At 41.6% G+C, this 22,684-nt stretch overlaps 1 protein-coding gene across 2 annotated transcripts; it reads left to right on the top strand.

Annotated features, from left to right (window-relative positions):
• Positions 1 to 221: 221 nt before the first annotated feature.
• On the top strand, positions 222 to 22,416 carry LOC105285211. Of its 2 annotated transcripts, XM_011349286.2 has the most exons (4): positions 222 to 5,659; positions 6,910 to 7,045; positions 18,715 to 18,894; positions 20,894 to 22,416. In XM_011349286.2, exons 2-4 carry the CDS (start codon positions 6,910 to 6,912, stop codon positions 21,274 to 21,276), a joined length of 699 nt encoding a protein of 232 aa, XP_011347588.1. In that variant the 5' UTR covers positions 222 to 5,659; the 3' UTR covers positions 21,277 to 22,416. The 2 variants fall into 2 exon arrangements, with proteins under 2 accessions (XP_011347588.1, XP_011347590.1); XM_011349288.2 differs by lacking the exons at positions 222 to 5,659; positions 6,910 to 7,045 and adding an exon at positions 10,611 to 10,885.
• The last annotated feature ends 268 nt before the right edge of the window (positions 22,417 to 22,684 follow it).

Genomic DNA, 22,684 nt, shown 5'->3' with positions numbered 1-22,684 from the left:
CGTTCAGTAAGAATATCGGGCGTTGAAGTCTCCGGCGTTTTCGTTGAAGAATGAGAGGAGCGTTGTGACACGTGTCATATTATTCTAATGGCGTTACTTATTTTTCTTGTTCGCACGTTTGATTCCAATTCGGGTCTGAGACGGTGTCTTGTCGTACAGGTCTCTTCCTATGGAAATTTACCGCGTACGTGTCCTTCCACACGCGCACATTCTAGTCCTCGCGCGTTAATCCGGCTTATCGACGAAATCTTCGCACTATACTTGGTTCGATCGCAGGTTCATACATTGCGAGGTACGAAACCGATTCCCCGAAGAGGTGCGAAAGAGGACTATCATCGGCCAGACCGGTTCTCTTGGACGATTAAGATCGAAATGCATTATTAAATGTTGGTCTTCGGCGTTTGTCCTCGTGCACTTTAAACGATTCGCGTCTCCATCCGGCGTCCGGTTCATACTGCTTTTTACCATCTTTTGTTTCTATTTTTAATCATTGATAGGCCGACATTGATCGCATATTTCAAAATCAATCTCGTGTTTGTTAGTTTCCAATGACGCAACTACTTATGTCGAAAAACTCTATTTTTCTGTATTAGGTTTTTGTATATTTCATTTATTTATTATTATTTCGATATGGTACCAGGTAATTAATGAAGTTGTACGATACAGACGTGACCAAGAGATTTTTCAGGTAAATATTCTACATTTTTTATCTCAGTCAATCTCCGCACTCATAAAGTCGCCTTTAAAAATGCAAGAGTCTCTCCGAGTCTTTCGAAAAAGGAGAAGATGGCATTTAAATCTGATTTGCCATTCGACTGGTGTTTTATGTCGGTGGGAATTCATTAGCGCGCCGGATAAATTTCATGCAAATTAATTATCCTATCCGGGTACCTCCCGCTATTTTCGCTCCGACGAGGAAGTCAAGGTTGGACGGATATAGCGATCAAGTTTCCACCAAAGGTGCCGTGATAAAATCACAAGCGGAACTTGAGCGGCGAGACGCGGTCTCAGTTTCCGCACGCATTTTTCTTTCCTGCACATCTCGCGCGTTCACACGGATCCTTCGCAACGGTTGCGCGTTGCATTGTTCAGCAACTCGCAGAACATTGCACAAAGCTGTCACATGATTTTTCAGGCCGGGAAAAACGCTAATGCAAGCTTAACATTTGAATTGCACAATTAAATCCGAGTGCCGCTCGTAATCTTGAATAATGAATGCCGTAATGCGTATTAATCGCAATTATCACGATTAATACGATTACTTATCACGTTTAACTAATTATTAGTACGTAGTAATCAGTAGTAATCGGTACGATAAATTATTGCATTTAATCGTGACGTTATACATTCACAATTAATCGTAACAATCTCTATGCCTGTAGGACGCTCACACGCGAACAAATCGCGCCGGATTTATCGCGCGCGCGAACTTGGCTATTAGTGCCGTTTGTAAATGCGCGCATGCCTGCATATTAAAAGGCATAAATTTCGAGGAACAAGGCTACGAAGAGTCGGGGAGCCTCGGCAACGAAAGGTTGGTGCGAGCCGGTCTGTACTTAATCTGAATGAAGTACCGGCGACATTTAACGATACGAAGGACGGGAACGTTTTCACGAATCGCGGCCTCGCGAGCCCCCGTCGCGTTCTCCATTTCATATAAATAATTCGGAGACGCGACTGTGCGCCGGCTTGCTTGCAATTCGAATCGTACTTTTTCGCCATTTCACGCGAGCGGCGTAAAAATAAATAAATCTCTCCTCTTGCGCGGTGATGCGTTCACCGTCCGCATTCAAACGCGGTCCTTGAAGTACGTCCCGAAAAAATAATGAGCCAGATGAAATATCGACCGTTTTTGTTACCAGCAGGTTGGTTTCCTTTTGGGACGATGCTGATTTGTAATTAACTTTTTGTCATCAAATTCATCTCGTTCTCGCTGCATTCATTGTACGTGAAAAATTAAAGCCACTTTTTGAGAAAAACATATTCTGCATTCATTTATTCTATCTGTAAATGCTATATCTTTACCAGGATCTTTTTTTAAAATTTATTGTTACACCGCTTAAATCGTTTTATTTGCGATTGGACAGCACGACAAACATTAATTCGGAAATGTCGATACTGAATCAGAAGCGGATACATTACTATAAAATCCAACCCTGAATAGAACTTCGATGTCATCGATAGCTCCAAGGTCGCTATCAATCCCATCGTTAATGGGCTATCTTGACTACCACGTCTTACGTAATTCCCGCACACGTCAAGGAAAGATTTATTCCTATTTTTATTCCTATTTTTGGAGCCTGCTTCTGCGAAGGATGATCCTCATTAACATTTCTACTCTATTGGGGATGTCGATGAACCATGGTGACACACTACAGGAGTTTACCATTGCAGATGATTGCTACGCAACGATGCAGTTAACGTTCGCTCGTGACGCTCATCATCAATTTTCTACTTTCGAATAAGTATTCGTGCAATATTGAAGAACAAATGTGCCGAAAAGAACATGCCAAAAAGAAAGAAGACACGATCATGCATTTAAACTCGATCCAGAGCATACTAAAAGCATACAAGAAATCAACAAAGCAGCAGACATGACCGACTCACACACACACACACACACACATTATCAAATTAAGATTTTTAAGATTTTCGAGAAATTTTATTTTTTTCATTGTAAATTTTTCATTTATCATATTGTTTGTGCGGGATTTATCCAGTTACGATTAAGCGGAAGAGCCGCACCCGAGCACGAGCGGCGCGACTTTACGGCCGAGAGAAATCTGAAGTATTCCGTAAGGCATGCATCGTCGCTGTGGCTATTACGAGCATGCGTAACAGGTGTTCGAGAAGTTACCGGAGCTGCAGGCAAGAGTGTTACATCAGCGCGAAGACGACGCGTGATCGTCATTCGTGCGCACGATGTATTACATTAAGATTCAGGCAAAAGATTCGCGCGAATTGCGTGATCGCGCTGCCCGAACACGATTGCAAGTGGAAAACACTCGAGTTCTTTCATTTCGTTTGTACGTTTCGTATGAAAGCGATGTCAAAACGGAAATTAGTCCTAGAATACACATATGTTTTCTTTGCAAATTTGTGAGAGTAATTGAGATAATAATACGAAACTATCGAACTGTTTTACGCGATTGTTGCAACAGTCGCGACGTAATTTCCGATGCAAAAGACCGTTCTTGGCAAGAGATGACGTCGTCAAATCATTGTGCGCGGTGAACAATACGATAATAAGCATTCTATATCAAATCTAAGGAATCTTAGAGACGTTTCGTCAGTCTGACGCAACCGGAACCTCCTCCACTTTTCTGCTGTGGAAACTCCGAGAATGGAGCTGGTCGGTCCGAAGCGCGAGTTGCAGCACGGATGACATTGACTATTCCCTGTCTTCCGTTTACGGCGTCTACGTTACCACTCGGTGAAAGTAGACGAGCGCATCTTCAGGGTCACCGGTATGGAGAATCGCGTCTCGCTCCGCGAATGTTACGAACGTTTTCTGAAATTCGGTCCTCTCGAGAGATGACGACAGATTACGTGAGATAGAGACGCGACCTTTCTCCGAAACAACCGGCAAGCGCGGCGAGAACATTGTGGATAGAATCCTGAACAACGCGCCGATTCCTGAAGAATAGGCGGCGCCTTAATTGCCGGGAACGGGTTAATTGCCGCATTGTGCGTTTCAATTATCGGATACATGAGCCGGTAACAGGTTTCAAGCTCGCGCGCGAGACACAAACGTCTATAATAATTTAATAAGGCGTTTAGCGTGGCTGATGGACTACCGTGCGATTCGCAGTACGGATACTTATCGAATCATGGGATCATCTAGGTAAGAGGAATCACTTCGCGCCAGTGATACTTAAGCGTGCCACGAAATAAAATACTAAAATGTACAATGTAGCGTAGAAATAATAAAAATAATAAAATGTGAGATACTTTACATAAACAGAATATCTCAAACAATATTTTATTATAATTGTAAAATAATTTCAAGAATCTTTCAGGGTGCACACAATAAAAAGAAGTATAAACTATAGTAAAGAACGTTACCCGAGTGTGTGCACGTAATTTTTCAAACTTATATTTAATTCACCAGTACTCGTCACATTTGCATTGCGCAATGCGCACAGTGCGCGAAATGCCGTTAAACAATAAACTTGAATTCAGCGACCATCGCTGCTGTATCAAAGGAGGAGAATTTCATCCCATAGTGCTTAGAAAGAAACTCTGGTATTAACATATGAAATGAGAGACCGTGCGCGACTACTATTCATCGCGCTGCTGCCTCAAAGAAATGGAAAGTCCTTTTTATCTCGACCGTAGCTGCCATCGCGTGCCTCGTCTTAAATTCACAGCGACGAGAAACTCTGCGACAGGTGCCCGGTAGAAAATGCCTCTTTCTAGGCCGCACATCGATTAACGCAAGACTTCTAATAAACAGATGTGGAGTGCATCTTCGAGGTGAACCGACAAAAATCCCGACCAATTACGCGAGAAGCTCGAGATCAGCTGCGAGACATCTCAGGAGCAGAACAAACGTTGACGAAACTTGAATTGAACTTTCCCCTCGCGAGATATTTCGCGGGAAAGATTGATCACGAAGATATTCTTACGAAAACAAAAGAACCTCTGCGAGGAATTAATTAATGAATGGAGACGGAAGTGATTAATGAAATTTAATTTGCCATTATATATAATTACATATCATTGTAAGGTAAACTTTCGCTGGAATCTCCATTCTGTGAAATTATACTTATCAGGAAGTTAAGACTCGTGTATTGAGATATTAATCGTACACAGCTTTGCGAACATACATGAGGAAATTAGTTATAAATTGCCGATCGCGTAATCGGCTATCGTATTGTGCCGATACGATGGCTGTGGGAACAAAGAGTTTACTCTGACTGTTATTAACTGTTAAGTTCAACCTATCATTAAACGCGCGCGGATAAAAATGCGAGTGAACATTGATCGATCGCTTCGCCGCTTCGAGTTCGATCGATGCGCTGTCGGCCGATCTCATCGATACAGTTAGCACAATTTAAAGAATTAGAAACACGCTTGCTCTACTCTTATTAAGTCTTCTCTATTGTGCTTTCTCATTATTATAATATTTGCAATCATTACAATAAATCCCTTTACCAAACAAAAGCACTCAAATCGGATCGTTAATCTGGCAACTTGCAAAATTATGTGCAAAGCGTTTCTCCGACTTACCGCACCGATCGAAATTAATAAAAAATCTCGATAACATCTCAGAGTGCTTCTACCTAATAATTGCATCACTTCGAGCGTATTTATCACATCAATCGATTGTCGACGATCTTCTCCATTTAAAGTTATCCTTTTAAGTAATTCCTGGAAGCAGGTCGGAACTGGAGAAGGCACTAACTCCTTCTTAGGAATCGATCAGATGTCTAACCCTTAATTACCCGAACTAATTATGACTAAGGTCTCGATCCATCGGAACGTCTCGTCGGGTCCTTGTGGCGAAGGGTGGGATGAGTCTACGACCTGGTGGGGACCATTTCTATATAATCGACGGTGAAGGTGCCCGTCTCTCCATATCCTATCAGTGACCACGTTTCTTTAACCGCCATCTTCCACGTCTATCCGTATTTTTACAAGAGACAAGTGATACAAGGTGAGTGTCGGAGTACGTTTGAGAATTGGAGAACCGGTGACGTATTGGAATTTCGGTAAGTTCAAATTTCGATGCTGCGAGCAGTCGAGAAGCTTTATTAATCGTTCGTCACAAGAAACTTGCGAGAATAAAGGTAAGGTGTACGCTTTCCTTTCCTTACAGCATCGAAAATTGAACTGAACATAATTTAATCTGTAATTTAAACCTTCTTGTGTCGTGCTCGCACTTAAAAATTTGCAAATTGAAATCTTATTTATGTTTGCAATCTGCAGTCATAGAGTACGGCGTTTCCATCGAAAATTGTCTATTCTGTTTGTTTTTACAGTTAACTGTTCGAAAAGCAAATTACACAATGTACCTACATAAAAAGAAACCAAAAAATAGAGAGAAAACAGTTATCACACAATCAAAATAAAATCCTTAAAAAATATAACATTTCCTTTCTACATCTCGTGAAAACGTGGCAAGGAATTGATCGTGTACACATTTCAATAGCGAAGAGATTGTTTTATTGATCGAGAGTAATTTTCCTGCCGCGACTTTTGACAATGTCTCATTGACGTCGAATTTTCAACGTTCGCTGGAGAAATTTCTGGTCGCGAGCGTAATCGCGATTTGACGAGTCACGTAACATGCGGATAATATCGACAGTGGAAAAAAAACGGTCTGGCGACTTCATTAGACGAGACACTCCCTAAGAGAAACTTCTGCCTGATGGAGAACGGAAAGGAACTGTTTGTGCCTGAGGAGTGTGTCTCGACTCGCGTACCTGTATGTCAACGCCGTTATGCACGAAACTCTCACCGGCTGTCACGTAGTAGTAGCCACAATACGTTGACGAAATCGCGTCTGGATATTTAAATTGATATTTCAATAACTCGTTAATCCCATTAGCATACACTTTCGACGGACAGGGATCTCGTTTTACGCGAGAGATCACAAATAACGTCATAAAACACACTCGGTATTCATATGGATCGATTAATGTATTATTATTCATTGCAAAGAAAAATATTTGACAATCGTTGTGTGACTCGTAACTGAACAGCACGTTATTAATAATGTTATTCATGATGTGCCTTCTTCGAAGGCGAAAGACGAACGCGATGATCGTTTTATAACAAAAATAATAAAATTTGAAAAATTTTCATTATTTTATAAAGTTATAGAGCTGCATAATTTATTGTATATTGTATCAAGAGAGAAAGAAAGAATATTCTAAAATTAATATTTATTATTTTTGGTGACAGATGATGTTGCTGCCGCTGGCCATCGTGCTCTTCGCGGCGTTCGTTAACGCCGAACCGGCGATCAATGAAGCCCGACCGCACAGTAACCGACCTGGAAGATTCTTGTCTCTCCCGATACCGCAAAAGTGCGCGAATCGTAAGTACCTTGTAGCATCAGCACTTTAAAAGTTGCTCTCGCATCATCTCTCCTGCGCATGAGAGCAACAATATACTGCCGATCAATTTCATTTCTCGTATCAGTATTTAGTCTTAATACTCCGCTTTGGAATACAAAGGAGGCCAGGATTTATTACATAAAGTTGTTAAACTCTTATTAAGCTTATTAAACTAATTAAACTTCTTACTAAACCCCTAAACTTATATACATATATTATATTTATTCGTTACGTAAAATAAGATAGAATTAACTCAATATTCACGGAATAATTATTATTACAAGCTCGATAAAGCGTAATATATTTACGCAAGATCTCCGGAATATTATTTTTAATTCCGGAATTATTAATACGGCAATTGTACAATTCACTCGATAGACCTTCGACATCTTAACCGATCCTGTTGTTCCGCGATCAGCAGTGTTGGGCGATACGTGACGAAAATATTCCTGCCGTTATAAACGCACAGAGAGACCATTAAACGATTTTACGCGTGCGAATACTGTAAATCGGTGGATTTTCACAGCGGGATTTTCGGGTAACGTAGCGAAATACGGTCGAGCCACCGGATCGTTCGGGTGGAAAACGCGCGTAAAACGCAATAGAACCTCCGTCGTTATTCAGATTCGCAAAAAGGGCGATCGCGCGATCCGGCACGGCACTGCGTGCAGTCTCAAAGGAATCGGGGTTAACAGTGCTGATCCACGGCTGAGAAGCGACGGACCACCTCGCGCAATTTCACGAACCGCGAGCGTACTCTTGAAAGCAATACCCGAGCCTCTCGCGAGCCTCTTGTGCAAGCACGCGCCCTGGGTATATTCACTTTTGGAATAGGTGGGTGCTGGCCGCACGTCCCACTCGTTACCGCCAACAGGTTCCCGATGATTCCCGGCAACGCGAACTTTCCTCGGTGATTCGTTATCTTGTCCGATGCGCACACTTTCTCGACGCTCGATCGACGATGAATCAACCATGCTTCAGCAACGATGCGCGGCACTCGTTACGAAAATGGAGTAAATTCAGTACATCGATTTCAGCAGTTCGATTTCAGCACATTCTCATTAAGATGAACATGTAAACGCTTCGCGTTGCGATAAATAATTGATACGCGGTATAAAATATATATTATATAAATATTGGGTCGTCCGGAAAGTTCGTGCCGATTTTTAATAGATGGCGTTGGAACATGTCTCAATATATCAATGTTATTGAAAACATACGATTTATATACATATGCTTAAAGGTGACATTTCAACGCATCTTTAGGAAAAAAGTTGTTTCAGATAAATTGATTCGTGTCAGTTTTGTACTCTTTTGAAGATGGAAGAAAACAAAGAACATTTTAGACACTTGATGCTTTTCTATTACCGGAAAGGCAAAAATGCCTCACAAGCAACAAATTCGATATGTTCTGTTTACGGAGAAGGCGCTTTAGCTGAAAGAACCGTACGTAAGTGGTTCGCTAAGTTTAGAGCTGGTGATTTTAACCTTAAAGACCAAGAACGCTCGGGCAGACCCTCTACTACTGATGATGACCAAATCAAGACACTGATCGAGAATAACCCGCGCTACACGACACGTGAATTAGCAGAGATACTGAAAATATCGAAAACCACTGTCCACGATCATGTAGTGAAGCTTCGTTACGTAAGTCGCTGTGATGTATGGGTTCCGCATAATTTGGCCGAAAAAATTTAATGGATCGCATTTCCATCTGCGACTCGCTGTACAAGCGCAATGCAAACGTACCATTTTTGAAGCAATTAGTGACGGGTGACGAAAAATGGATCATTTACAACAATGTAGAACGAAAAAGATCCTGGGGTAAGCGAAATGAATCAGCATTAACCACTCCGAAAGCCGGCCTTCATCCAAAAAAAGTCATGCTCTGTGTCTGGTGGGATTGGAAAGGAATCCTATATTATGAGCTCCTACCACACAACCAAACGATAAATGCAGATAAGTACTGCTCGCAACTGGACGAATTAAAGACAGCGATTCAGGAAAAACGTCCAGAATTAGCTAATAGGAAGGGCGTCGTGTTCCATCAGGACAATGCCAGACCTCATGTTTCTTTGACTACCCGACAAAAATTGTTGGAGTTTGGCTGGGATGTGCTACCTCACCCACCGTATTCACCAGACATTGCACCTTCAGACTTTCACTTATTTAGGTCTTTGCAAAATTCTCTTAGCGGCAAGAACTTCAACTCTTTGATCGACATAAAAAACCACCTTGAGGAGTTTTTCGCCGAGAAACCTAAGAAGTTCTGGGAGAATGGAATCTTCCAGTTGCGTGAAAGATGGACAAAGGTTGTGAAACAAAACGGTGCATACATAAGTCAATAAATATTTATCGACATAAAAAAATGTTGCCTTTGGATTTTCCTTCAAAATCGGCACGAACTTTCCGGACGACCCAATATAATATAAATATAATATAATATATTATATAAAATATATATTCGTACTTGGTTTCTCTTTGACGTTTTCACTTTAATATGCATAAATGATCATAAATCATTAGTTTCTGTTGTACCTGTACTATTATTTCGCTAAAGCGTAATAATCCACCAAAAATGCTTATAATTTATAATAATTAAACGGAGGTACAAGAATGCGATAGTATTTATAAGCGCTCGTCCTTCAAGATTCTCCACGAAAATCCGTCTCTGCGTGCCAAGTTGTTTTGCTACCAAATCGTTTCGACAATCATCTTTCTGCTTTCTACTCGTTTAAGTGGCAATTTTCTTAAATAATGGTACACTAATCCAGTCCTGCGGCCTATGGTTCACGGAATGACTGCTTGCGACGCAATGCTAGCGTTAAGCATCACCGTGGTGCGTTGCCTTCAATCAGACAACGTTGTAACAATTTCCGCGAGAATGTCTCAACATCGTTTCACGCGGCGGATTAATTCAACGAGATCTTTATTAATGACATCACACAGCGAGGACGCCGACTATTCAAGCGCTACGTTGTCGAACGATCTATCGCGTTATTAACGTCATCGGTCCCGCATAACTGCCGAATCCTAATTCATCGAAATGTAATACCGGTTTCAAGCCTGTTTAACATTAACCTTAGCACAATCCCCCGTTCAATCTCCTTCCAGTTTGCCGATCTATCAGTACGAGCAAAACGAAGATGACGGTGAAAACTTGCACAGTCGACCTTGATTAACTAGCTACGATCGGCGATTACTTTCCTGCATCACGCGGCCGCGCTTGCACCGCAAGTAAACCAGGGGAGAAAGTTATCTCTCGTCTCGGAGTGTCTCGAGATTTTTAATTAGGATTCAAATAACAGATTTCAACGGCGAATTTTAATTTGATAAGACGGGTGATATTAACCGTTTACTGTCAACGTGACCTATCGGAAAACTTCAAAGTGATCGCTGACGGTTCTCTCTGGTACCGGTTCGCGAGTGCCGAGTACGATCGAGGGAAGCTTTACCGCGGGAAATGCAGAAACGTTCTCGATTGCCGGCGCGTGTTTAGAGTCAATCGTCGCAACCGACCGGAACGAGACCGCTCGTGAATGCGGAGTAACGCGGTCGCGCGAGTCAAAGTGCGCACAAAGTGCTGAGTGACAGGGAGAGAGATACGGAATTTCCAAATGGTCGCATTTCCACGGTATTTAATAACGTGAGAGGCACGGGCAGGCCGTGGGAGTGAATCGGCTCTGCCGCAATGGTGCAACGGTGTAATGATGTTCGGACACGACCACAATCACCTAACAACCTAATGATTGCATGCTCGCTCCCCTGGAATGCCCGATCGCCGCCTGGCGGGATGGCAGGATGGAGTTATCGAGTCAATGGTAATCAGATGCAGCGTGATTCTGGCATTCTCGCTGATATCGAGAGAAAAAAACCAGCTGAACGAGCGTGTCAATGCACATGCAGCACGCGCACGCAGAAGAATGCGCGGAAAACGTGCACGAGAATCGGCACGTAGACCCTTCGTAGGCCATTCGTTGCGTGCAGCCAAGCACTCTTAAGTACCATAACTATGCGCGCGGATCATGGTGCACGATAGACTTTTATGATGGTGTTTCCGCAGATTCCACGTGACGAGTGAAATCCGAAATGTCGCGTCATGTCAAAATAATTATATGCACGAGAGTCGTAGAAAATGTACGCGAGGGGAATTTTATGCATAAATCATATTATACGTAAATAATTTTATGCATAAGTCACTTTTTTATGTACTTGTTATGTACTCGTTATTACGCACACACGCGCATTCACACGTGGTTGTTACGCCGCGTGAATCGTACCACTATTGCTGTCGGTTTAAGTGTTGATAGCAGAGATTCCCCTCATGCCTCTCTGTCCAATTAAGGTGAAGGATTAACAGAACATCGTGTGTGATTGATTTTTGTATAGCTACGGGGATACCGTCGCGAAGCCGTCAGTAATACAATGGAATACATGTAATGTGCGTGCGTGCATGTCTCACAATTGAGGCGAACGATAATGACACGCTTGTTGGGTAACGTATGAATAGCGTATCGGCCGCGGATATATTATATAATATCTATCGGCCTATTAAATCGCCGCTGGACGGTGCTATTACGGCGAATATAAGCGATTAAGCGTCCTCACGCCTTGCCACATTGCGCGCGTATATTGTAATTACCGTCAGTGTGCCGTGTCAGATACGGTAATTTTGCACAATTTTCGAATTTTCCCATCGATACCCAGTACCAAGTGAAAATCTTGTGACAAATCGTTGATATCTTCACCTATAATGTTGTTACGCAGCACAAAGAAACATAAAGATAGAATAATGATTTTAACATAAATACGCGATGAACGGGAGATGCAGATGAGTTTTGTGAATGAATTCATTGTCATTGGTTCTCTATTTAATTCTTCAACTCTTTTTAAAAAACATGAGATGAGTACTAATTATAAATGTATAATGAATTTAGCTGTACATTCGCAATTAAATATCAGAAAATATAAATGGCTAGAACTTTTTAATTCCTAAATCTAAAGGATTTTCAATCGTCGAGACCTCTTCGCAATATGCCAAATAACAGTATAAATAGCACAGAGCTCCTTGGAAAAAGAAAACAATTTTAATGGCTAGAACTTTTTCATTTATTGTTTTAACGAATTTTAAATCATCGAGAACTCTAGGCAATATGCCAAATAACAATATAAATAGCACAGAACTCCTCGGAAAAGAAAAAAATTTTAATGGCTAGAACTTTTTCAGAAAATATATACTGAAATTTGAAAGAGAGAGCTCTACATTGTGATTGACTGAACTGTTTGAACAATCCGATTGATTTGAAGCATTCAAACTTTAAATTGGAATAGTTTGAGCAAACGACAGAATCGTCTGATCGATTCCTTTGCTTCGTAAAATCGCTACCGTGCCAGCATGGTAACTTTGTCCTGTCTTGGCGAAGATCTCGTTCTCCAATCGGCAGTACAACGCCGATAAAGACATCTGACATAATTTCGCAAGCTCGGAGCGAAAAAAATCGCGGCAGACAATCACGTAAGGTTAATCGACGTATTATACCGCCGTTAATCACGATTGCGCAACGCGGTTGACGCCGAATAAAAGAACGCCGCTAACAAATCGCCGTTAAAGCCGCCTTATGACAGCGCGGCTGACCGATCAGCTGTTGCAATCTTACTCGTCGTGAGGTTGACTGACTGACAACTCTACAAAAGGCCGGCGCTACGTCGCCACGAAAATGTCAGGAACTGCTTGCGAAATCGGACAACGACGTTCCTCGGAGATTACCTCTTTGCGCGTTGCCGCTTACGTGCGTAACGAATCGACGTGACCCGCTCGAGAAAAACGTGTTTCTTGTAACGACACGCAACACGTGTGTGTGTGCATTAAATATTAGCAAGTCTTCGTAGATTCCAAGCGATTTTCACGGGACAATGAATTTTCATGGGAGATCCTGGAAGATGCTCGCTCTGCCACTAAACATTCAATTATTCCTCGTGGAGAGACTTAATTATCATTGCAGTCATTTCGTTTCAATTATAATTTAATGAAATAGTTTGAAGAAGTAGATGCCACTTAACAGGTAATTCATTGAGGCGACGTGAAGCAAACAGGTGGGAAGATGCACAAATCGATATTACTTACCGGCGTTCTCTTAATCAAAAACTCGAATTCCCAAAGCCACTCAGAAGCATCGAATTCGAATTGAACGTATCTTCGGTGAAATGTGAAAGTTGTGATACGGCCGTTCTAAACGGCTTTTTCGTAAAGATCAAGCTCCCCGTGATAAATCGAGAGGGAAGAGCACGGGGAAAAGCGTTATCCCGACGCGAGACGAGCCGTGTCGGGACCCATTGACCCATCGCGCAAAGAGAAAAAGTTTCGCCTTCGCCTGCCAGCTCGCACGGGGAACCACGAGAGTTTCCTCTTCTTTCGCCTCCGCATTTGAACGCTGTTTATTGCTGTTGACCCACTGAACCCGTTCGCGAGCGAGAAATTCATTCAACGACGAATTCACTCGCGGATCACACGCTCGATTTGAAGGGAACGATGATCAAGTTCTGCAAAAGAATTGGGACTCGGCAGCTTTGCATTACATTCAAATTGCTAGCACGTATTCGATGTTATCAGGTTTTTATTGCGACGTGTAACAATGAATTATGTAGTAACAAGAGTTACGTGAACTCTGTTCCTTCCGAGGACGTTGCGCTTCTCCACGGCGCGATGCACCTCACCGGCACGTTATTTCTGCGATATTCGGATTTCGCACGCGGAGAATCACGTCTGCACGCGCGCGTAATCGGTATCCGCTTGCGTGACAATTAACAGAGATCGGCTGCGATTGCAACAACGTCCGTGTTACGAGAGAAGCTCGCTCATTAATGTACGCGCGCTCATTATGCCGCTCATTAAGCATTTCTGCAAGAAGCAGTCAATCATATGCTGATACTTTTCACCGAAAAGCCGATTCGTTCCTCGAGATTAGCTCCGTGTTTTGATGAATAACGCCGGAAGTGAATCGCGCTGTCGAAATACGTCGAAGGCGCACTGTCACCTCGCTAATGAAATCCACTTTCTCTCCGTCCCGAACGGAAGAGTACGTGTCGCCGAAAAAAATATTGGACATTCCGTCGTAGAAAATGACACAGTTTGCTGTCGCAGTCAATTGAACTGCAAATTGCGAATAATAAATGACAGGTGGCTTTGGCGGTGCGGATCGTTCGATTAATCATCCCTTCTCGATATTTCCGATCCGATATTTCGAAAATATACAGAGTTACATTTCATGCTGGGATTAAATGCGGAAATTTTCGTCATTCATATGAACGTAGGAAACATCGGTACTAGATCAAACAGAAGATTTTAATGAAAATTGAAATTGAGTTTACCTGCGATTTAATTTTACCAAATCGAAATTTTGGATATTGAATATCACAGAATTTCTTGAATGAATAACGCTCTCTTGTGCGAGGAGAATCAGAATTACTGTAGTTTCACAATATCGTCACAGAGATAATTATCCTAGATCGTTAGTGAAATTTTTTCAACGAATGTAACATTTGATCGCTCATCTGTTATCAGGCTTCGATTACGGGCAATGCGCTGTGATTTTTGCTCTGAACAGCGATGCACGCTTGAGCAGAGTATCGTCGGGAGTTCCTTGACACAAACGCGTGAGACGCGGGCATAAATGTTTAATGGACGGTGATATAACGACCGTAAATTGCGATTACTCTCCCTCCCTCCTCGCGACAGGAGGAGAACGTTTTTTCCATTCTACACATACGGATACACCGTCGCCGCCGTTACGTGCGAGCGTGTGTCCCGTGCGGAAAGAAGTCCGCCGCATTTAATGATGATATAATCGCAAACGGTCATTCTGCGCGCATCGTTCTTTTAATAATAATTTGCCTACAAGTAATAAAACCCGCGTAACATTCGTGTGAATCTTAATTTCTATACGCGCAACGCAAAAATTTATAAATATGTTTCCCGCGCACTAAACGACTCATAAATAATTTCTCTTCTTTTCTCTATATCATTTTATATCGTTTTTGCGTTTTTAGAACGCTCGTATAAAACTATTTTCCTTTTGTAAAAAATAAGACTCTTTTCCCGTCAGCTTTTTCTACAAATTAAATATTTTCATAAGTTAAATTGACAATGTCAGCAACTATGTAATGCATGTGACATACATCGCAACGACTGTGTCGCGTTTCATTTCAATACCCATTATCGATCTGGATGAGAATAGCCGCGTGACGACGGCAATGCGACTGCATTGCACGTAATACGTTTTACGATATTTATACACCCGATTTCCGCTCGATGCATAACGCGACATGTGTTAGTTCGGCTACGCTGTGTTAGTAACACCACAGTTAATTCGTCTTCACGTTCAACATACACCTCGATCGGCGCCGCTTCACGTGACTCCGATCTCAATGGAAGCGTAAATTACTTTCTAAGTGCGACGGCTGCAACACGGCGATAAACATGCCTACTTGTTTTTCGCTTTATTTATAAAGATATTATCTCGAGACGGCTCGGATATTATATCTGCGAGAGTCTTTAAAGTTAAGCATCCATTTGTTAATCAGGCATAACGTGACGTCCCGTTTTATTTTACGGCTATTTAATGGAATTCTTGAAACTCACGAGGCGACGGAGATCGTCGCCTCGAATTGTCTCATAAATCATGGTCGAATGTACATATATGCCTGCATCAAATCGTAATTTGCTAAATCTAGCATCAAAATTAAAATAAGAAATTCCGCAACGCTTTATGTATATTTGCATCGCAATGTAAAAATGTGAATAAATGAAACGTATCTATAAAATAAAATATTTTTCATAATAATAATATTTTAATTAATATTTTAATTTTTAATAATAATGAAGCTTATTTTATGATTTTTATTCGTATCTGCATCCTTGTTAACATCGTTGCTTAATGTGCCACGCTCTGAATGGTTCAATTCATAGAGAAACGATTTAAATATTAAATAGCGATATTTGCACGTAAATCGCAATGCGACGAAGGTATCGATAATCAGAGCGCTCGTATTACGAAACGATTCAATGCGATCCAAGTGCCGTGCATCAAACGCCGTGGGCAGCGCGCGACGCGGGATGTAATCCTTATCTTCCATTACGAGGTCTGCGTTAAATTTATACTGACAACGGGAATCACGACTTTGTCCTATGTCGTAAACCCTGACAGACAGTCCTTCTTCCTCGACACGCGCGCTATACAATCGCACTTCGCCTTTCTACGACGACTCTCGAATTGAACGCGCTCGACTGGCTGACGCAGCTCATCCGCGGAGGAATCTTCCGCGAGAAGGAATCTTATTTCAATTAAGATCCCTTTCGGCGAACAGAGAAATGCTGTGTTACGCTTATCTTCTTTCTATTAATTATTCCTAGATTGTTAGTTATAACAATGAGAGTAAAAGTCAATTGTCTGATTGCGAGAAAGTTTGAACTGTTTCCGCGATCAGTTTATACATTTATGTGTGAGATCACAGTCATTCTCAGTGATATTACAAGCAATTCTTGCAAGTCTTCTGTCGATTTATTCCCTTATCCATTTATGGACGCATCGAGGCTGCGGAGACGGTCGTTTGTTAAATTACAATGCTGTAACGCGTGTGTGAAAAAAGCAACGACCGTCCGCAAAAATTGCCATCACCTTTGACATTAGCGTGTTCGAGCTGATCAGGCGAATATAAGGCGAAATCATCAATCGGCTGAAAACGCACGTACGTGGACAAGGACGAATAAGCAGTAAAAAGGCGTAAAGGGCGTAAGACGTTTGGATATACAACTTGCAAGATACGCAAGCTGATCGTTCTTCACTTGATTTAAATTTGATGATGCTTATCTATCTTGTGACACATGTATGTATAATAAATGTCACGTAATAAATTCCGATCGATAGAACGTCTTTGCCCCGTTGTCAACAACTTGCCAAAAATGAAGATATCACGCAAGCTCGGTCTTTTTAATTCGCATTAATGCAAATTACACGGTTCGCATATATTGGCCGCGAGCTACAGGAGAAACATTATTTATACGTTTCCACATGTGTCCAGGCGACGTTTCAAAATACTGTTTAAAAATTCAACCTCGCAATTTTGCTGTTTCATCCGGTTTCTTGTAATTGACTTAACGCAGCATAATTCAGCTGAAATCATCGTTGAAATGCTCGGTTAAAAAGCGGTCAGTCTCAGATTTTTTAATTTAATATCTTGACATTCACTAAATTGTCTCTTGCGTCAAATGAAAAATTTCAATGTCTCTTCGTGCACTCGATTTCCAAACTTCCACGTGAATCTTTTGTCATTGCAATATAAAGTACTCGTAAATATTCACAGCAACGTGAAAGTAGAAAATGAAGAAGAAAAAGAAGAAAGATCGTCACGTTGAGGGATTCGCGGTAGAATATGAAACGTTATGTCATAACAAAAGCGAGACAGAGAGAAAGGGAGAGAAAGAGAGATGCTTCTTGTAACGCGGCGGCCCGATGATACGTGTGCACGTATATGTTTCGTAATACGGCGTTAGGCGCTCATAATGAGGCACACGTCGTAAATCGTCGACGGGGAGAGGCATACCTGCATAAATACCGGGAAAAAGTATAAGACCGTTGACATTTAAAGCGGACGATAATGACGCGCCACCACCGTCGCAGCCGCCGCCGATTACAGATTCCCGGAGTAAAGCGACATGTACAAGTGTTCCAGCTTCGATCGAAATTCAGGGGATTCGGACAAGAGACCTGAACAAATTGCACGAGCGAACAAGTTCGAAGTAGAAATTTAGTTTCAGTCATTTTACTGCACTTGAAATCCAAGTTTCATTTCGTATCGTGTAGCTTTGCCTTGCTACTTACTTGAATTCGAAATTAAATTATTCGAGCATAATTCTGGACTTACATAATTCGAGAAACTGGAGCAATTTATTCGGTAGGATACGACGAGGAACTGACAAACATTTCTTTGTAAGAATTGTATTTGATTTTTCAAGTAGATAAGATTGATCTTTTGCGGTCGTTATTTTCAAGTGAAGGCAGCCAATTTTGAGTCAGACACGTTCTTGTTCGCAAGATGCATAGATCTACGGATTACTTCACAGCAACAGCTGTTTGACCCTTGAACTATTAGCCACGAAACGCACGATTGCAAAGCTTGATACAATCATCGATTTACCATTCTTTCTGCAAGAGCCTCGAGTGACATCTCTATGAATAATGCGACAATGATAGAGAGAAGCTAATATTCTTCACGTTTATAGACACGGCACATTATAGATACAAAGCTACTTCAGTTGCTTTCTTATACAATCTGTGACTTTCCGTTGCAAAATAAAGAACAACACAAAGTTTACTATCGAATAGAAACTCGTCGAAATAAACTAAAAAGAAAGATGCAAGAGAAAAAAATTATCACAGAAAAATCATAAAATTATTAAAATTACATAAAATTTATTTCATCATGAAATGGATTTAAAAAACTTTAATAGCATATAAATAATTTATGCATTTATTATATTACGAAAAAATTACAAGAAAATTCTATGTAATACATAATTTATGTTTTATCATGAACCTTTTTCTAGTATAGTATTTAATATTTATGTATTTTCAAACTGTGAAATGCTTTGCAGGGCCGAAACAGTTTAACTTGCGAGGACACAACTACTTCTACAGCGGACATGTGCCGGCTCATGCCAATCAAAAGGTGGACTGGTTAGATGCCAGGAACATTTGCAGAGAGTACTGCATGGATCTCATCTCGATGGAAACCCAAGAGGAAAACAACATGATCTTCAGGCTCATCCAACAGAGTGAGTAACTTATTTCGCGATCACTCACGAAACGTGACGTTGCATGCACGCCTTCCCACTATGAATCACTCTCACTGTTGCAATTGTAAATACGAGATCGATGCATAATCCAAGGACGAAACGGATGGCCCCGTTTTCTTCATGAATAAAGAAGACCGCACGTGACGTGTCGTCTTTGTAGCCGGGATTATTCCTGTAAGAATTGCCTCTCGCAGAAGCACTTTCATTTATTCGAGATTAATTAAGCGTTGGCCCTTCCGACGTGAATATTATAATTGAAGATAATCGAGGATAATTGAGCATAATTAAGCTGATATATACTGAATATGTTAAATTACGTAAACGCGTGTACTTATCTCAAAATCGCATAATTAATATAATTCATTCTACAATCCTTGTCGACTTCCGGTTATGCTCCTTAAGCGATAGTCGAGGCTTCGCTCACTCTTTACTCATACTTTTTCTCATAATTCGTCAACGTGCATCGGTGTAACTGCAAATCGTGAATTCGATTTCTCGGATCATCATTGGGCCAGTCGATAATTGTAAGGATGAAGTTTTCACGCTTCGGAAAATTTCTCCGCGGTAATGGCGGCGAGACGGTAGCGAATTGTAGATATCGACTGCACTGGCAATTTATCGCGGCAACTTTCATCCACGCGAGGGAATAATCATTCGGCAATATTTCGAAACGAGCCACCCACCGTGGAACATCGCTTCATCTTCGATTCGGATGATTAACGACGATGCTCTTTCCCCGCGGACATCTTTCTCTCCCCCTTCACCCCTGCGCTCTTCGTTACGACCTTTCGGATGCAGCGTGATGCGCTTAAGTGCACTCGAGGAGCAAGAAATACAGTTAACTGGAGGGTCTTACTCAGAAGTTAGACTTTACGATACCTCTATTAGCAGCTCTCGCTTTTTTTTATCTTCTTTTTTCAAGATTAACAGAAAACTATAAACGCGGACGATTGTGCAAAGCGCGATAAACGAGCAAATTGCAGGTATATCGTTGAATATACGATCTTTCTTATCGCTACCATTTGAAAACGCAGTTAAAAGTTCATCTATAAAAATAATTAAAAAATGGCTTTTTCAGCATGTGAAATCGATAAGCTAATTTCGGAATTAATTCAATTCGCATAAGAGAGATTAAATTTTCCGCAATGTTATTCACGCGGGTCGAAAATTCGTCAATATGAACCATGGATTAACCCGAATTACCGAAATAGCGCTTGTTGAACTTCGCTATCGCTTCGGCAGTCATTATCACATAATCACGATGCTCGCTGATCGCGAGCGGTACTCGTAGCGACGAGGAGGACGTACGTGAGAACGAAGGCGAGCCGATGCGCGTAACGACAGTTTTCAAGGTAGTGCGGGGGTCTTGAAGTGGGTTGAGGCTAGAGAGTCTCATCTTTTTATATAACAGCATCACTCGGTGCGTGAATCTTTTGCAGTCCGGCGAAAGTGAGATGGCACTGAGTTGATTTCGCTCAAGAGCGCACTTGCAAGACCAGCCTCCTCGGTCGCACGCCTCCAGACCTCTCGTACCTCAGTCATTATTTGTATTAAACAAAACTCCATCATTACCATGCCTTCCGTGAATCACGATGCCGAGTATAAAACCGCTATAATCACCGAGCTTGGGTTTAAAAAAATAAAAATCTGAATGAATCGATGTGTTTGTGAGCGCGCATAAAATTTTTCTCCCCTCCTTGAAGCGTGATAGTCATCAGATTCGCTTCTTACCTGGTCACAGCGAGTTTCCCACGAGTGAAATTTAAGTTTATGCTCGCCGGTGATAGTCATGGCTTCTTAGATTTAGGAGCGGTTACGGCTAGGAGTTAACTTCGATTACATAAAGTTCCTTTCTCGGGTCGCGTCTCGAGTACGCACAGAAAACTTTCAATTTAACGCCGGGAATATTTTCGTTCTCCCGCGCCTCGATAAACTGCTTCATACCTTGCTTTGCTGATATCCACCTTTTCTATTTCAGACGACGTGCCGTACATCTGGACGTCCGGGCGCCTCTGCGACTTTAAGGGCTGCGAGAACCGACGTGACCTCGAGCCCAAGTCCCTGTACGGATGGTTCTGGTCGGCCAACCGCGAGAAGATGGCCCCGACGAACCAGGCGCCGAACGGCTGGGGCTTCAACCCGTGGTCGCAGACTGGCCACAAGAAGGTCAAGCAACCGGACAACGCCGAGTATGACATCAACGGCACTAACGAGTCCTGCATGTCCGTCCTGAACAACGTCTACAACGACGGCATCGCCTGGCACGACGTCGCGTGCTACCACGAGAAGCCGTTCGTATGCGAGGACTCCGAGGAGCTGCTCAACTACGTGGCCAGCACCAACCGCGGCATCCGCCTCTAATCGCGATCGCGGTCAGGCCGGTCGCCAAGCGATCACGATCGTCCATCAGCATCGCATCAGCACCTACTCTCTACTTCCTGTACTACCCGCCGCGGGGTCGACGAGACACGTGCCAAACGGGGGACGCGGGATTCCCACGTGGCGATCGTGCCGTCCTTGATCCTCGGATGATCACAGAGAATTCTTCGCGATCGTCGTTAGGCGTTACGAAAGAGCTTGTCTCCTCTTCCCGCGATTATAATCGAATCATAATTTATGAGCTAAGCGAGCTACAATTTTTTGGAATATTTTACACGATGAGGTAAAGGTCTGCGTAGGTTTATTAATTCGTTCGATGGAGCTATCGATCGAGACGACAATCGAGCTTGCCAGGAGAATGATTAATTGCAATCTTGTATTTTGTTCTTCTAGGGTTTTTGTTGCTTAATGAACCGCGTTGATTAATTTTCCTACGAATATCCGACATTATTTGGTTTCTTGTATCTTGAAATTGTTCTTCGAGAGAATCTTTCCGCTTCGCGAGCGATTTTTGATCGATGTAATCATCGGAGAATTATTTACGACGGTGAAAAGGGAAACGAGAATAGACGATTTGCGGGAGAACATGTGCTTAGATGAGAAATCAGTAGTTTTATTAGTTTTTACATCTGATTTTAGCAATCATAAAATTGTACAGATTTCTTGGAGAATTTTAGAGACGCGGGGTGTTCTCCATAAAAATAGAGAAAATGTAGAATCAATAAATCGCGCAAATCACATAAAATCTTTTAATGTACGATTAATTAATTGAATTATTCAGTACAATGCGTACGGCTTTAAAAAGATGCAAAGTGTGATGAAGAAAACTTTTTAACTACTTTCACAAAAATTGTCCAAATGCTTATAGAATGAAAGATATGCTTTATTATTCAGCAAGAATAAACGTGTCTCGTCACTGCGCTCTCTTTTTCTTTCTCTCTCTCTCTCTCTCTCTCTCTGCATCATCATATCGAAGAAACTCTGTAATAATTTTGTACTTCGTTTAATTTGTAATCACAGTATCCGCTGAAGAGAGTATAGTAATTGTGTACATGTATTTATTGATAGACATTTGGCTGGCAGTCTCTGTACATTTATGAATAAACGTTAATCTTACGTAAATTTGGTATTTATTTGATGAATATTATAATGCTACATTTTTACACTCAATGTACACTCACATATTAATTTTTTCCGAAGAAAACTAAATGTTCCGTAATAACAAATTATATCTTTGATTTAAGATATGCAGCAAAATTAAAAAATTTAATTTAGTTTAATATTGCATCTTCTTCTATATATAATTTTGATTGTTCTGGCATTTTACTATTAAACAAAAAAATTTCTACAAATAGTACATATACATGACAAATATCTTATTATTTTTAAT

Source organism: Ooceraea biroi, chromosome 5 (assembly GCF_003672135.1).
Source record: "Ooceraea biroi isolate clonal line C1 chromosome 5, Obir_v5.4, whole genome shotgun sequence".
Classification (NCBI taxonomy): Eukaryota; Metazoa; Arthropoda; class Insecta; order Hymenoptera; family Formicidae; genus Ooceraea; species Ooceraea biroi.
Note: the sequence above shows the minus strand (reverse complement) of the source record. Positions and strands in the feature narration are given on the sequence as shown.

Excerpts from the sequence above, each read along its gene's own strand:
- LOC105285211 (XM_011349286.2), top strand. The coding sequence starts at position 6,910 with ATGATGTTGCTGCCGCTGGCCATCGTGCTCTTCGCGGCGTTCGTTAAC. Across the intron at positions 7,046-18,714 it reads ACCGCAAAAGTGCGCGAATC|GGCCGAAACAGTTTAACTTG; the intron begins GTAAGTACCTTG and ends AATGCTTTGCAG. Across the intron at positions 18,895-20,893 it reads CTTCAGGCTCATCCAACAGA|ACGACGTGCCGTACATCTGG; the intron begins GTGAGTAACTTA and ends TTTCTATTTCAG.